Source organism: Pistacia vera, unplaced genomic scaffold (assembly GCF_008641045.1).
Source record: "Pistacia vera cultivar Batoury unplaced genomic scaffold, PisVer_v2 Contig1290, whole genome shotgun sequence".
NCBI classification, from domain to species: Eukaryota; Viridiplantae; Streptophyta; class Magnoliopsida; order Sapindales; family Anacardiaceae; genus Pistacia; species Pistacia vera.
This window is the reverse complement of record NW_022195347.1, coordinates 1-16,265: the sequence shown is the minus strand read 5'-3', so window position 1 is coordinate 16,265 and position 16,265 is coordinate 1. Positions and strand designations below refer to the sequence as shown.

The following is a 16,265-nucleotide window of genomic DNA, read 5'->3' as shown; positions in this document are numbered from 1 at the left end:
TTATAATATATTTATGCGGTAATCCCAGTCAGATGCCGTCATCATTCTTGAAAATTCCTCGTAGTTGACGAGGCATCACCATCTGAATCGGCCTCTCTTATCATTTGTTCAGCTTCTTCAACCGTTAATTTCTCTCCCAGATTCATCATCACATTTCTCAGCTGCACAGCCAAATTTAAGAGATCAAATTAATGAAGATTATAATTGAATCACTTGAATTTTCTAAGTCAAATTTAGTAGTTGGGGAAAGATCACATCACCAGAGGCATTCCGGTAAGAGTCAACACTTTTTATTGATTTCATACGTTACATAAAATCATGCAATTAACAGTAAGAGACATGATGAAGGTGAGCCCTAATACAAGTTAAAGAAAGTTGTATTTGCTAATTTAATTTGTTACTTACCTCATTAGCTGATATATATCCGTCTTGATCTCTGTCAAATACTTTAAAAGCTCTTTTAGCTCTTCTGCAACATTATCGGAAGAAAAAATATTATCACTTTTTAGTTCGAATGATCAATTCTGAAACCCTAAGGCCTAATTGAAGAAGACAAGTGTAGATTCTACCTACCTTCATCTTTCTTCCCATGATATTCAAGAACTCTTCGATATCTATATTCCCGTTTCCACAAAATCAACTTCACTAATCATCTCTCGAACTTCCTGCTTTGTAGGATTTCCTTCCAGTGATTGGATCACTGCTGCAAGCTCTTCCATCGTGATAAAACCTACATCAAATATTATAAACCAAACCAAGTTTAATTTAGACGTCACAAAAAATTTAATATTCTTTTAAACCGTAATGAATTTTGAGATAAAACCCAGTTCTCTGATTCAACTAAAACATCTATAAAAGATAATAAATAAGCAGACAATTATATATAAAAATTTAATTAATGTAGAAGAAGAAGAAGAAGACACACCATCTGAGTCTTTGTCAATCATACAAACGCCTCCTGGAACTCAGCAATTTGCTGTTCTGTCAGTGAATCTGCCATATCTGCTGGTTTTATTTTAATTGAGACTGAGAAGCGAGAGTGGGGAAAATTTGAAAGAATATAGTGCAAGGTCTCGGGAGGAAAACAATATATAAGACAAAGAAACGGAGGACGTAGAACAATTCTTTATTATTTTTATTGAAATAGTCTGACGCGGTTGAGAGGCGAAATTCCACTATTCAAAGTCTTCCAGAATTTTCTCAGTCTTATATTAACGCTGTTTGGAGGAATTTTCCAATTTCATATACCCTACTTTGGGTTTGTAGGGAATCTCAAAAGTTAGAAAGAGTCAACTGGAGCTTGAATTTTCTTCTGAAAATGGCTAATCCAGACCCACCACAATTACCAACTCCAGGTCAAGCATGGGAAACCAAAGAAAAACACTCTTGTTAGCCGTTTCTTTTAGGGCGTTTTAGTTTTTTTCATTTCCATTTACCAAACAAAACCTGTTCACACGATTTCAGCTTCGAAATTCTCGTGAATGATAAAAATCTGATGAACACGACAAGTATTCTGTAAACATAAAATATTAAACTCTGTATTTATGTCAATTAACTCTTTTTGGTGTCTTTTACTAGCTTTAAGCGATACTAGAATAAATGAATAAATTTAAATAATAAATTCCCTTATATTGCCACTCCTAAACACTAGCCAATACTAATGATATTAACCATGTGGGTAGTTGGTGATAATGATAAAAGTTTTAGATGTATTATTTAAGAGGTTTTAAGTTTGATTTTTTTCAATTGCTAACCGATATAGTCAATAAAAGTTTATCTGATCGTTAATCAAATTGTTGATTCAACACCCATATCACCAAAAAAAAAAAAAAAAAACCTATATATATTAATGATCTTCCAAAAGATTTTAATAAATTCAATTGAAAAAGTAACTGTATTATATGTCGAAGTCATGATGAGAGCTAAGCAACGAGGTCGTCAAAAATTTAAATTATTAACAATGAAAATTTTATATTTCAAATTTAAAATATAGTTCAATATGAAATTAAATTATACGGTGAACTCAGGGTCCACAACTCCAAACAGGCATAAAGACACGTGGATCAAGATTTAAGGGAAACACCGTGTAGGTCCACTGAACATGTGTCTCGCGATCTAGTAGATTCCTCCCATTACAAAATCAGCTAATGCTAGGTAAACCTTCTCACTCAAAACCAACCACAAGCAAGCACTTGAAGGCCAAAGATTTTCGCCGCCGTTTCGATTCCCGAGTTCTAATCCGAGTTAACTCAGTCCGATTTGGGCTTACTTAAGGTACACTCGCCCACTCATCTATTGCTTATGTTGTCTAGGTCGTCTGGTTTCGACCTTACGCTTTTGACTCTTAAGCTCTGCGATTCGTTTGAAATTCATATATATCTGTAATTTTTGGATGAAATTTCTGAAATTTGGTGAATTTGATATAAGTGAAGTTCTTATACTGAAATAGAGCGTCAATGCAAAATTTAGGGTTAAGGTTTGGGTTTAAGCTGGCAATCTAGCTATGAAGTTCCGATATTTTAGCAATATTTCAAACTAATTTTGTAATGATTGTGCAGATTGGATTTGTTTGTGTAGATTTGTATCTTAAAAGAGAGTTACGGGATTAAAAAGAAAACTTTCATGCATTTTAATTGAAATAATCATGTATATCTATTCGTTTGTGCTTATGTGTGGCAGCAGAAGAATTGATTTCTGGTTTAGCTGATTAGAGTGCAAGGCCAATGAAACTCCTTGTAAAATATGAAAGTTACATTTTGCGCAATTGAACTTTTTGACCATATGCTATGCATTAGCTTGGGTTTTCTGTTACCATTTGGATGTCTGTTTTTCCTCGTGTTGTAGATGATAGTACTTGGTGCCATTTAAAAATAATTGCCATATACTAACTGATTTAGTGTCAAACGTTGATGATAGTAAAAGTCACCGTGTCTGTCAGTTTTATTTTATACACTTAGAACTGAATTAATATGCAGGATTCTAGACGTTGTTACTTTTTGACCAACCATTAGATAAAATGGATGCATGAAGTGCGTAACAGCTTCGACCACACCTATATATTATGAGATGAATTACATCTATATATAGCTGGACTGAACATGACTAATTTTGATTTTATTTCAGCCTTTTGAAGTGTGCAGAAGATAAGAAAAAGAATCCTGTTGTTTTCTTCGACATATCAATTGATGGGGATCCTGTGGAAAAAATTGTTATGGAGGTAATTCAAATTTCAAAAATCAAATGTTGTTTGCATTACACTTTATTTTTTCAACCACTTTTTGGAAGGAACTCATAGGCTTTAGTCTACTGTTAGGATGGTGTAATAAATTTTGTTTGGATGAGTAGCTTTTTGCTGATGTCGTCCCTAAGACAGCAGAGAATTTTCGGGCACTATGTACAGGTATATGTGATTAACAAAATGTTGATTCTTTAAAGACATAACTATTTTTGTATCTATGTCATTTAAAGTTCAATTTATCAGTTGTTATATGTGAAATTGTTGTTTTGTTTGAACTAATATTGTGGTGATCCATTTTAGGTGAGAAGGGCATTGGAAAATCTACTGGCAAGCCTCTGCACTATAAAGGAACAATGTTTCATCGAATAATTAAAGGGTTTATGGCGCAAGTATGTATTCTTTTCTTGTTATGAACCATTTTCATGATCAAGGAATGTTTGCAGTGACACTTGTTCATCAACAGTATTGGATTGATATTTGCTTCTATTGTTCTTTGTTCTTATTTATTTATCTCTTCTCTAGCGTGGGGGGATTGTGATGGCGTTATTCATAGTTATTATGTTCAAGATATTATCTGATTATTCAATCTTCTGTGCAGGGTGGTGACTTTCTAAGGGAAATGGTAGCTCTCTTATTCCACATATTTTCTAGAGGGTGGGAGTTTAGTTTCTTAATTGAATGAAGGTTCTATGTTTGACCTATATTTATGCCCAGATTTGTAAGGAACAACCTTTGATTGGTTTGCAGGCACTGGTGGAGAAAGTATTTATGGAGGAAGTTTGCTGGTGGTTTTCTATGAATGATATTGTGCATGCATGCAGCGTGCTGGATTACATTCTTGATTAATAAAAAAGGTTTACATTTCCTCTGCAGATGAGAATTTTAAACTGGGGCATGATGGACCTGGTTTTCTCTCTATGGCAAATAGTGGTGTGAACACAAATGGATCTCAGTTCTTTATAACCTTCAAGCGGCAACCCCATCTTGATGGGTATTTATCTTTTCATCTTATGATTGTACACATGTTACATTTTTGTTCATTATGCTTCTAACTGAGGTGTAAATTGGGCTGGCTCAGTGTGAGCCTGAGTCAGGTCTGTGCTGCCAGCCGCAGGGCATGAAGCCCAACCAGGCTCTGAAGAACAAAATTAATCTGAAATTTAAAAATAATTTTAAGAAGTAAAAAAGTCAAAATTACTTTCGTAATAGTTATCTACAACCCGATTGAGGGATAATTTTAGTTGATTCAGTGAATAAATACATAAACAAATTGAAAAATAAATGAAAAAGTCAGGCTATGCCGTTTTACCTCTACATCTAGTTTTCTTCCACTTGTCTTTTTGCTTCTATTCACTATTCTGTAAAACTTCAAAGCTTCACTTGTCTATTTTTAGGTTATCAGTTTCTCATGTAGTTATCTTATGACAGGAAACATGTTGTTTTCGGAAAGGTTGTGAAGGGATTGGACATAGTTAAGAAAATTGAGCAGGTGGGAACGGCTGATGGGAAAACTGCCCAACGTGTAAAAATCATTGACTGTGGTGAATTTTCTGAAAGTAAAATTCAGGATGGCAAAGAGAAAGGTAATATACATGGATTGTCGATAGCATATCAAGGACTCCTGATCCGTTCTCTACATCGTATCTTCTTTCGTCAATAATTTCAGAATATGGGTTTTCTTTCAGCTGAAAAGAAAAATCAAGGAAAATCTCTTCTTCAGAGTAGTTCTGATGGGGAAGATGCAGAAAGGCGCAAAAAATCTTGAAGGAAAGAAAGAGAAAGAAAGAGGAGATACTCTTCATCAGATTCCTATAGCTCCGACTCTGTTCTGATTCTTACTCTTCAAAATCTGATTCGCCATCAGCTTCAGAATCAGTACCTCGCTGTCTGATTCTAGTTCCTCTAGTGATGGAAGGCGTAGGAAGAGGAAATCAGGTAAAAGAGATAGCAAGAAAGTGGGAGAAAAAGGAAGGATGCACAGAGGATGAGAGAGAACCCGGCATCACCAACGGTCACGACGCAAATCTAAATGGTCTGATTTAGATTTATCTCCAGTTCAGATAAATTTTATGCCATTAATTTATATATTAATTTTTTCTTATATTTGTTGATGTTGTATTTGCAGGAGTTCAGACAGTTCGAGTGATTCTGGAGTGAGAGTGCTAGTGGTAGCAGCAGTTCTGGTGATGAAAGAGCTGGTCGTCGCGGTTCAGCTCACAAAAAGGGTAACTCGTGCCGGCTGAATTGCCACAAAATCTTTGCATGCATTCGTTTATACTTGCATTATCAGCCTCTGTTGTCATAGTCTGTATTGAGATAGATACTGAGAGCATGGATAGTGCTTACTGGCAAGTGGGAACAGTGTCTTGAATAAATTGCATCAATTATTGGACCTTTGTGATAGGAATCAGGAAAGAGTCAAGCAACAGAGTCGAATAGAAAGGGGAGGGAAAGTGAAAGAGAATTAGAGAGGAAGAATTTTTATTTCATCCAAAACTGTCTTCAACGGTTAATTAGGCTTATTTATAGGGCTAAGCCTAGCCTTACATGATATAATATCATCTAGAATTGTAGTTATGACCATCAAATCAAAAAATCCTAGGCTCCGTTTGTTTTGTATTCATATCCATATTCCCAATCCTATTCCCAAATACTTGTTTATTTTATTATTTGAGAAATACTATTTTATTTTTTAATTACTTTTAAACCCCTTAGTTTATTAATGTAATTAAAACACCCCCTAGAAAAAAAGTTTAAAATTAACAAAACACCCCCTACCGACCCATAGTTGCCAGATTCGGCAACCACAACTGTCCACAACAGTGTAGAAACGACGGAAATGGTTGGTAATTCACCGATCTGACCGTCAGTGACGACTAAATCTTGGCCATCGTTGACCGCCGACGACGGCCAAATTTGTCCTTTTGCAGCCGTCGAAGGCCAGATCTGGCCGTAGATATGGCCTTTTCTAGCCAGATCACTGTGGATCTGGGGAAAAGGCCATATCGACGCACGACCGGCCAGATCGACCGGTCTGAGTCGTAACGCCATTTTTTGGCCAGATTCTGGCAATGGTGGCCGGAATCTGGCATTGTGGGTAGGTGGGGGTGTTTTTGTAATTTTACAAATTTTTTATATTAGGGTGTTTAGTTAAATTAGCAAACCTAAGAGGTTTTTGTGAATTTTTAAATTTTATCTCGTAATATCACCCTATTTAACTACCGAATATTATTCCCAAATTTTATCCAAAATAACAAAACAACGAACCCCTAAAATCCTGATACCAACTATAAGGTAAGGAAATAATCCTATACTGACTTTGATTCTTGTGAGAAAAGGAAACTGAAATGATGGCACTAATACATTTCTAAAAGGAAAACATAACCTTTAGAAATGGCAAGAAATCCCAAGATTTTGTAACTACGTCTAAAATAGGTACGTAGATCCTTAGGGAGGTCCTGCTCAATTTGATACTAAACAGTGAATTATTGTGATCTTACAGATTTGAGAAAGAAATCCCTGACCCTTCCCTCAGGAAAAGTAGCTGTCAAAGAACAGCAAGGAATCATGAGTTGAAGACAGCTGAGGACACCTATACACATGAAGAAGGTGAATTATCTTTAAAGACTGATAAGCTTCAAATAATGGGCATGGCACTGAAGCAAAGTCGGTAAAACTGTTGATCGACATGCTCTTCAGATGATACAAGCAAATCCAGGTTTTGCTCTTTGATAGCTTCATTTCTTCCTGAATGTTTTGATGTTGTTTCCATATACATGTGGGAGATTGTTGCATTGATAAAATTTTGTGGACTATATGATTGACAGGAGTATGCATCCAAGCCCAAAAAGAAGGTCAAACAACAGATCTAGGGGTAGCCCCAGCTTGAGTCCTAAAAGGATTGTCAGGAATGATGGAAGTTCCAAGAAGACAATGATAAGAGTGCTGGCCATAAAGCCCCTGACCCTTCTGCTTCTAACCGTGGCCGGATTTGTCTCGAAGCCCAGCTCCAGATGGTGCTCCAAAGCGCATTAGAAAAGGCTGGCTTTACTGAACGCTACGCTTTTGCACGTCGGTACCGTTCTCCAGAGCGTTCACCTCCTAGATCCTTCCAGTACGGTGGAAGAATATTGAAAGGAATCGAGATAGGTAATCATGGTTTCATGTGACATGATTTAAGCCAACATGGTCTCTGAATTTATTCCTTTTGTTTCTTCTTGTATATTTTGTTTTGTCTTTTAGAAGGTATTCAAGTCACAGAGTTATTCTGAACACTCTCCACGTAGATATTACAGAAGTCCACAAAGAGGCCAGAGTCTCCCCAGGTTTCCTCTCTCTCTGATTGTTTGTGTTTATGCCCGTTATTATGCGAATTCTTGTCAGTGTCTTGTCACTTTCTATAGCATTCTAACGTGTTAGCATTTTTGTTATGCACTTTCATAGAGCGTACATGTAGTCTTATTTCCATGAAAAGTTATTGACAATAGTGAATCCCTGGATTTACATTAGTGGCAGTGTTAAGCTGTGCCTGTAATACTCATTTTAAGTGTGTATCTGATAAAAAATTTATTTGCTCCACCAACAATTAGTTTTACATAATGGAGTGAAATTCAATCATCTAATATTAATCAATTTTATCTGAGAGAGAGTAAAGATTTATTGTACTTGAGAGTTGTAAATTTCGTACTAAAGTCCATGACTACTACCACATCCAACATTGTTAATATAGTAAACCACTAACGGTAGAGGATCTACCTGTATGCCTTGTGACTTAAAAAAAAAAAATGGAACTTTTAGAAATATAAGTTCTTAGACAGCACTTTGATAAATAACCATTTCTCTTATGGGTTGTGTGATTCAATCTGTTAAGCTGAGTCACTGCTGATAGCCAATTATGAAGCAACAATCAATTTTTACTTTTCTTCACAGATCAACTACAGGAGAACCCGAAGTAGGAGCATTTCTCGTAGTCCAGTGGTTATCGTGGCCGTTACAGGAACCGCAGCAAGAGCGGAGTCCAATACGTAGTCCTAGTCCAAGAGATAAGCGGCCGTCCATTAGTGAGGGGTTAAAATCTCGTCTAGGTCCTAAAATTGAAGAAGGGCGCTCTCCTATCAAAAGAAGATTTAGGTCCAGGTCTAGGTCCTTGTCAGGAGCTTTTCTTCTCATTCTAAATCTCCGGAGATTTCACCAGCAAAGAATGTATTAGAATACCTTCTGCATCTTCCAGCAAGTCTGCATCAAGTTCACCATCTGGACAAAGAGGGTTGGTTTCCTATGCAGATTAGATCTCTTTCCGGAATTAGGTAGTTGAGTGGCTTCTTGGTCAGGATTGGTGGGACTGCACGTTCTGATAAAATCTGTCTGAAACCTATTTGTGCGTGAATTTGAAGTTAATATATAAGCATGACTAGAGGCCTATCCATAAGAGATTAAATTATGCTTTGCATTGTAATGTAAGTTGAATTCATAAATTTCGGAGCAGGTTAGCAGAGAATTTAGCTGGTAATGGAAATGTCTCAAACTTTCGATTAACGATTCTGGTATTGCTGCTGATTCATTTTGTATGTTGCAATATAATTCCCTTTTTCTGTTTTTTTTTTGGTGTGTTGGGTTCGGCCATCTCAAAGTGAGGATCTTTACTAATCCTCACAATAGATAAGGTTAGCATTATATCCGGCAGGGTTGGGTTGAGCATCCGAACAAAGACGACCCCATCGGGCTGGGATCACTGGCCAACTTCCAGTTTCGGGAATTCTTCCCTGATATTGGATGAGACCAAGTGGAGTTGTACTTGTTGCCCACAAAACCGGAAGCCTATTTTGCATCCGGTTCTTTACCAATTTTATTTATTTCTTTAAATATAGTTTTATTTATGTTAACCAAGTAAAATTTCTTCATTTATACCCTAAATTGGATAACATATTTAATAGTGTTAGAATTATGAGCTGTGAAGAGGAAAGATAGAAAGGAGATTGAAAAAGATAATTTAGTGAATCCAATTGTTATTGAATTGATATATTGAATTAACATTACCTTTCGATACTAAAATAACTATAAATCAAGGTAGTACATATTGTAATGATTCCTAGAATCTCCTAAAAGAGTAAACTAAATATTACTTTGCTACTAGGGCTGCATATGGTAAGAGCTCTAAGAAGATTAATTCGGTAATCTATCTTCAGGGAATATTTTATTATGGAGATGTCATATTAATGGAAAGATAAATTACCTTGAAGATTATTGAGAATGTTTGGTTAGAATAAATTGATGAATATGTTTGATTGGGAGGATAAATGGGTGGGTATGTTATATAGATTACTAAATTGTCCTCCTTTTTAAATATTAATATAATATTATTTTATTTTTTGAATCATTTCTTTTAACCCCCTACATTTGAAATTTTGCTAAAATACCAGTGCCATATAAAACTTTAATTTGCAGCAAAATCACCTCCACCCACCCCAAGTCATTGCCGACAGTCAGCTACCACCTTCTGCAGTCGTCGTAATGGCGCACGACGGGTCGGATTTGATCGGTAAGGTCGTTTCACCACTAAAGATGTGATCGTGAAACGACTATAGAAATAGCTAGATCTGACCATAAACGGCCTTATCGACACACAACTGGCCAGATCCCATCGGTTTAAGCCATTACAGCGACTGCAGCAAGCGGCCGACAATAGTCTTGGGTAATTGGGGGTATTTTGTTAACTAAACTTTTTTTTTATTGTGGTGTTTTAGCTATATTCTCAAATGTAAGAGGTCTAGGCTAATGGTTATTTGGTAGACATTTAAGGGCAATTGTGTCCGAAATGGTGTTTAATTAAGGATAAAATATGTATAAAAACCAAATTACCTCGGTAATCTTTTAATAACACCTCTTGGGGGGATAATCTGATTACCTTCTATATTACCAACAATAAACACTATTTGTAATAGAAGATACCCATAATATTTTATTACTTGTAAACTAAACAAGGGAATCTTAAAAATTAAACGAAGATTACCCCCGTAATCTTAAATGACCCCAATCCAAACACACCAATAGAGGGTTATGTGATTACCAACTCAGAAGGTGATATTTTAAGATTATTATGGTAATCCTATTTTTGTTCCAATTTTACCCTTACATAATAAAAATTCCAAACACAAATGGCCTCCATTTGATGTCAAATAACAATTAACTTAACTTGTTGAATGACTTCTTTAACCTCATTAATTAGTTATTTGGACAAAAATATCATATATATATAGTTCTCAAGATTATTTATCTTATTGATAATTTTTTTTTTTTTTTTTAAAATAAAACATTATCAAAACCAAATGCCCCATTAAGGTAAATAACATATTTTTACCATTTGCATTTCAAACCAAGCTCGCGAAAAAATATGCAAATGTTGTCGGAATCATCTGAAGCCATTCATTCTTGCATGTCATCCTCTTCTTCATCAGTCCGCACAATAACAGAATGCAATTCCTTTAAGGAAATTATTTGGCTGCACTTTCCCTCAATAAGACATGGAGCATTTGGCCCACAAAATGGAGGAAAGTCTCTAATCGCTGAAATTTTTCTCCTTGATAGATAATTTCTTCTTACTGAATTCTTCTGACTGTTATCCGAAAAATGTGACTATTTTTTCTTCATAGGATCTAGATTTCCGATAATCGTATTTTCTCCTTGAGTCATTTGAAATCAGGAGTCTTGCACGCCNGAAATGGGTCGGATTGTCTTTACTTCAAAAATCAGTAAAATCAATGATGTAATCATATTGAATTATTGATGATCGGCAGACTGATACGATTGTATATGTTTATAATTAATTTGCACCTATGCATATAACAAGTTAACAACGTACATGAATTCTTTAAAAAAAAAAAAAAAAAAAAAAACTTATATATATAAGAAATGAGATTGTAATTTTATTCATTTATAATATTATTTATGTGGTAATCCCAGTCAGAATGCCGACATCATTCTTGAAAATTCCTCGTAGCTGACGAGGCCATCACCATCTAAATCGGCCTCTCTTATCATTTGTTCAGCTTCTTCAACCGTTAATTTCTCTCCCAGATTCATCATCACATTTCTCAGCTGCACAGCCAAATTTAAAGAGATCAAATTAGTGAAGATTCATTGATTGAATCACTCGAACTTTCTAAGTCAAATTTAGTAGTTGGGGAAAGATCACATCACAGAGGCATTCCGGTCAAGAGCCAACACTTTTATATTTGATTTCATACGTTACATAAAATCATGCAATTAACAGTAAAGAGACATGATGAAGGTGAGCCCTAATACAAGTTAAAGAAAGTTGTATTTGCTAATTTAATTTGTTTACTTACCTCATTAGCTGATATATATCCGTCTTGATCTCTGTCAAATACTTTAAAAGCTTCTTTTAGCTCTTCTGCAACATTATCCTGGAAGAAAAAATATTATCATTTTTGAGTTCGAATGATCAATTCTGAAACCCTAAGGCCTAATTGAAGAAGACAAGTGTATGATTCTACCTACCTTCATCTTTCTTCCCATGATATTCAAGAACTCTTCGATATCTATATTCCCGTTTCCATCAAAATCAACTTCACTAATCATCTCTCGAACTTCCTGCTTTGTAGGATTTCCTTCCAGTGATTGGATCACTGCTGCAAGCTCTTCCATCGTGATAAAACCTACATCAAATTATTATAAACCAAACCAAGTTTAATTTAGACGTCACAAAAAATTTAATTATTTCTTTAAACCGTAATGAATTTTGAGATAAAACCCAGTTCTCTGATTCAACTAAAACATCTATAAAAGATAATAAATAAGCAGACAATTTATATATAAAAATTTAATTAATGTAGAAGAAGAAGAAGAAGACACACCATCTGAGTCTTTGTCAATCATACAAAAGGCCTCCTGGAACTCAGCAATTTGCTGTTCTGTCAGTGAATCTGCCATATCTGCTGGTTTTATTTTAATTGAGACTGAGAAGCGAGAGTGGGGAAAATTTGAAAGAATATAGTGCAAGGTCTCGGGAGGAAAACAATATATAAAGACAAAGAAACGGAGGACGTAGAACAATTCTTTATTATTTTTATTGAAATAGTCTGACGCGGTTGAGAGGCGAAATTCCACTATTCAAAGTCTTCCAGAATTTTCTTTCAGTCTTATATTAACGCTGTTTGGAGGAATTTTCCAATTTCATATACCCTACTTTGGGTTTGTATGGGAATCTCAAAAGTTAGAAAGAGTCAACTGGAGCTTGAATTTTCTTCTGAAAATGGCTAATCCAGACCCACCACAATTACCAACTCCAGGTCAAGCATGGGAAACCAAAGAAAAAACACTCTTGTTAGCCGTTTCTTTTAGGGCGTTTTAGTTTTTTTCATTTCCATTTACCAAACAAAACCTGTTCACACGATTTCAGCTTCGAAATTCTCGTGAATGAATAAAAATCTGATGAACACATCAAAGTATTCTGTAAACATAAAATATTAAACTCTGTATTTATGTCAAATTAACTCTTTTTGGTGTCTTTTACTGGCTTTAAGCGATACTAGAATAAATGAAATAAATTTAAATAATAAATTCCCTTATATTGCCACTCCTAAACACTAACCAATATTAATGATATTAACCATGCAAATGTTTGGTGACAGTGATAAAAACTTTTAGATGTATTATTTAAAAGGTTTTAAATCTAATTTTTTTTCTATTGCTATCCGGTATAGTTAATAAAAGATTTATCTGATTAATAAAAAAGTTATCTGATCATTAATCAAATTGTTGATTCAAATATCCAAATTACAAAAAAGAAAAAAAAAAACTATATATATTAATGATCTTCCAAAAGATTTTAATGAAATCAATTGGAAAAGTAACTATATTATAATGTCGAAGGTCATGGTGAAAGGTAAGCAACGAGGTCGTCAAAAATTTAAATTATTAACAATGTAAAATTTTATATTTTCAAATTTAAAATATAGTTCAATAATGAAAATTAAATTATACGGTGAACTCAGGGTCCACAACTCCAAACAGGCATAAAGACACGTGGATCAAGATTTAAGGGAAACACCGTGTAGGTCCACTGTAACATGTGTCTCGCGATCTAGTAGATTCCTCCCCATTACAAAATCAGCTAATGCTAGGTAAACCTTCTCACTCAAAACCAACTCACAAGCAAGCACTTGAAGGCCAAAGATTTTCGCCGCCGTTTCGATTCCCGAGTTCTAATCCGAGTTAACTCAGTCCGATTTTGGGCTTACTTAAGGTACACTCGCCCACTCATCTATTGCTTATGTTGTCTAGGTCGTNTTATTTCTTTAAACCGTAATGAATTTTGAGATAAAACCCAGTTCTCTGATTCAACTAAAACATCTATAAAAGATAATAAATAAGCAGACAATTTATATATAAAAATTTAATTAATGTAGAAGAAGAAGAAGAAGACACACCATCTGAGTCTTTGTCAATCATACAAAACGCCTCCTGGAACTCAGCAATTTGCTGTTCTGTCAGTGAATCTGCCATATCTGCTGGTTTTATTTTAATTGAGACTGAGAAGCGAGAGTGGGGAAAATTTGAAAGAATATAGTGCAAGGTCTCGGGAGGAAAACAATATATAAAGACAAAGAAACGGAGGACGTAGAACAATTCTTTATTATTTTTATTGAAATAGTCTGACGCGGTTGAGAGGCGAAATTCCACTATTCAAAGTCTTCCAGAATTTTCTTTCAGTCTTATATTAACGCTGTTTGGAGGAATTTTCCAATTTCATATACCCTACTTTGGGTTTGTATGGGAATCTCAAAAGTTAGAAAGAGTCAACTGGAGCTTGAATTTTCTTCTGAAAATGGCTAATCCAGACCCACCACAATTACCAACTCCAGGTCAAGCATGGGAAACCAAAGAAAAAACACTCTTGTTAGCCGTTTCTTTTAGGGCGTTTTAGTTTTTTTCATTTCCATTTACCAAACAAAACCTGTTCACACGATTTCAGCTTCGAAATTCTCGTGAATGAATAAAAATCTGATGAACACATCAAAGTATTCTGTAAACATAAAATATTAAACTCTGTATTTATGTCAAATTAACTCTTTTTGGTGTCTTTTACTGGCTTTAAGCGATACTAGAATAAATGAAATAAATTTAAATAATAAATTCCCTTATATTGCCACTCCTAAACACTAACCAATATTAATGATATTAACCATGCAAATGTTTGGTGACAGTGATAAAAACTTTTAGATGTATTATTTAAAAGGTTTTAAATCTAATTTTTTTTCTATTGCTATCCGGTATAGTTAATAAAAGATTTATCTGATTAATAAAAAAGTTATCTGATCATTAATCAAATTGTTGATTCAAATATCCAAATTACAAAAAAGAAAAAAAAAAACTATATATATTAATGATCTTCCAAAAGATTTTAATGAAATCAATTGGAAAAGTAACTATATTATAATGTCGAAGGTCATGGTGAAAGGTAAGCAACGAGGTCGTCAAAAATTTAAATTATTAACAATGTAAAATTTTATATTTTCAAATTTAAAATATAGTTCAATAATGAAAATTAAATTATACGGTGAACTCAGGGTCCACAACTCCAAACAGGCATAAAGACACGTGGATCAAGATTTAAGGGAAACACCGTGTAGGTCCACTGTAACATGTGTCTCGCGATCTAGTAGATTCCTCCCCATTACAAAATCAGCTAATGCTAGGTAAACCTTCTCACTCAAAACCAACTCACAAGCAAGCACTTGAAGGCCAAAGATTTTCGCCGCCGTTTCGATTCCCGAGTTCTAATCCGAGTTAACTCAGTCCGATTTTGGGCTTACTTAAGGTACACTCGCCCACTCATCTATTGCTTATGTTGTCTAGGTCGTCTGGTTTCGACCTTTACGCTTTTGACTCTTAAGCTCTGCGATTCGTTTGAAATTCATATATATCTGTAATTTTTGGATGAAATTTGTGAAATTTGGTGAATTTGATATAAATGAAGTTCTTATACTGAAATAGAGCGTCAATGCAAAATTTAGGGTTTAAGGTTTAGGGTTTAAGCTTGCAATCTAGCTATGAAGTTCCGATATTTTAGCAATATTTCAAACTAATTTTGCAATGATTGTGCAGATTGGATTTGTTTGTGTAGATTTGTATCTTAAAAGAGAAGTTACGGGATTAAAAATGAAAACTTTCATGCATTTTAATTGAAATAATCATGTATATCTATTCGTTTTGTGCTTATGTGTGGCAGCAGAAGAATTGATTTCTGGTTTAGCTGATTAGAGTGCAAGGCCAATGAAACTCCTTGTAAAATATGAAAGTTACATTTTGCGCAATTTGAACTTTTTGACCATATGCTATGCATTTGCTTGGGTTTTTCTGTTACCATTTGGATGTCTAGTTTTTCCTCTGTGTTGTAGATGATAGTACTTGGTGCCATTTTAAAAATAATTGCCAATATACTAACTGATTTGGTGTCAAACGTTGATGATAGTTAAAAGTCACCGTGTCTGTCAGTTTTATTTTATACACTTAGAACTGAATTAATATGCAGGATTCTAAGACGAATATTTGCTTGTTACTTTTTGACCAACCATTAGATAAAATGGATGCATGAAGTGCGTAACAGCTTCGACCACACCTATATATTATGAGATGAATTACATCTATATATAGCTGGACTGAACATGACTAATTTTGATTTTATTTCAGCCTTTTGAAGTGTGCAGAAATGAGTAAGAAAAAGAATCCTGTTGTTTTCTTCGACATATCAATTGATGGGGATCCTGTGGAAAAAATTGTTATGGAGGTAATTCAAATTTCAAAAACCAAAATGTTGTTTGCATTACACTTTATTTTTTCAACCACTTTTTGGAAGGAACTCATAGGCTTTAGTCTACTGTTAGGATGTGTACTAATAAATTTTGTTTGGATGAGTAGCTTTTTGCTGATGTCGTCCCTAAGACAGCAGAGAATTTTCGGGCACTATGCACAGGTATATGTGATTAACTAAATGTTGATTCTTTAA

The 16,265-nt window shown here is 34.6% G+C and overlaps 1 protein-coding gene, 1 long non-coding RNA gene and 2 pseudogenes across 2 annotated transcripts; 2 read left to right on the top strand and 2 right to left on the bottom strand.

Annotated features, from left to right (window-relative positions):
• Positions 1-1,079, bottom strand: LOC116121957 (annotated as a pseudogene).
• A 1,945-nt stretch (positions 1,080-3,024) lies between these two features.
• Positions 3,025-8,563, top strand: LOC116121955 (annotated as a pseudogene).
• A 2,574-nt stretch (positions 8,564-11,137) lies between these two features.
• LOC116121956 (calmodulin-like) lies at positions 11,138-12,270 on the bottom strand. Its single transcript, XM_031407858.1, has 4 exons — positions 12,112-12,270; positions 11,756-11,913; positions 11,584-11,661; positions 11,138-11,332 (listed from the first exon to the last, which is right to left on the bottom strand). Exons 1-4 carry the CDS (start codon positions 12,185-12,187, stop codon positions 11,198-11,200), a joined length of 447 nt encoding a protein of 148 aa, XP_031263718.1. The 5' UTR covers positions 12,188-12,270; the 3' UTR covers positions 11,138-11,197.
• A 2,654-nt stretch (positions 12,271-14,924) lies between these two features.
• On the top strand, positions 14,925-16,235 carry LOC116121961. The gene is made up of 3 exons (XR_004126813.1): positions 14,925-15,077; positions 15,950-16,046; positions 16,178-16,235. It is a non-coding gene; the product is annotated as an uncharacterized LOC116121961 (long non-coding RNA).
• Positions 16,236-16,265: the final 30 nt, after the last annotated feature.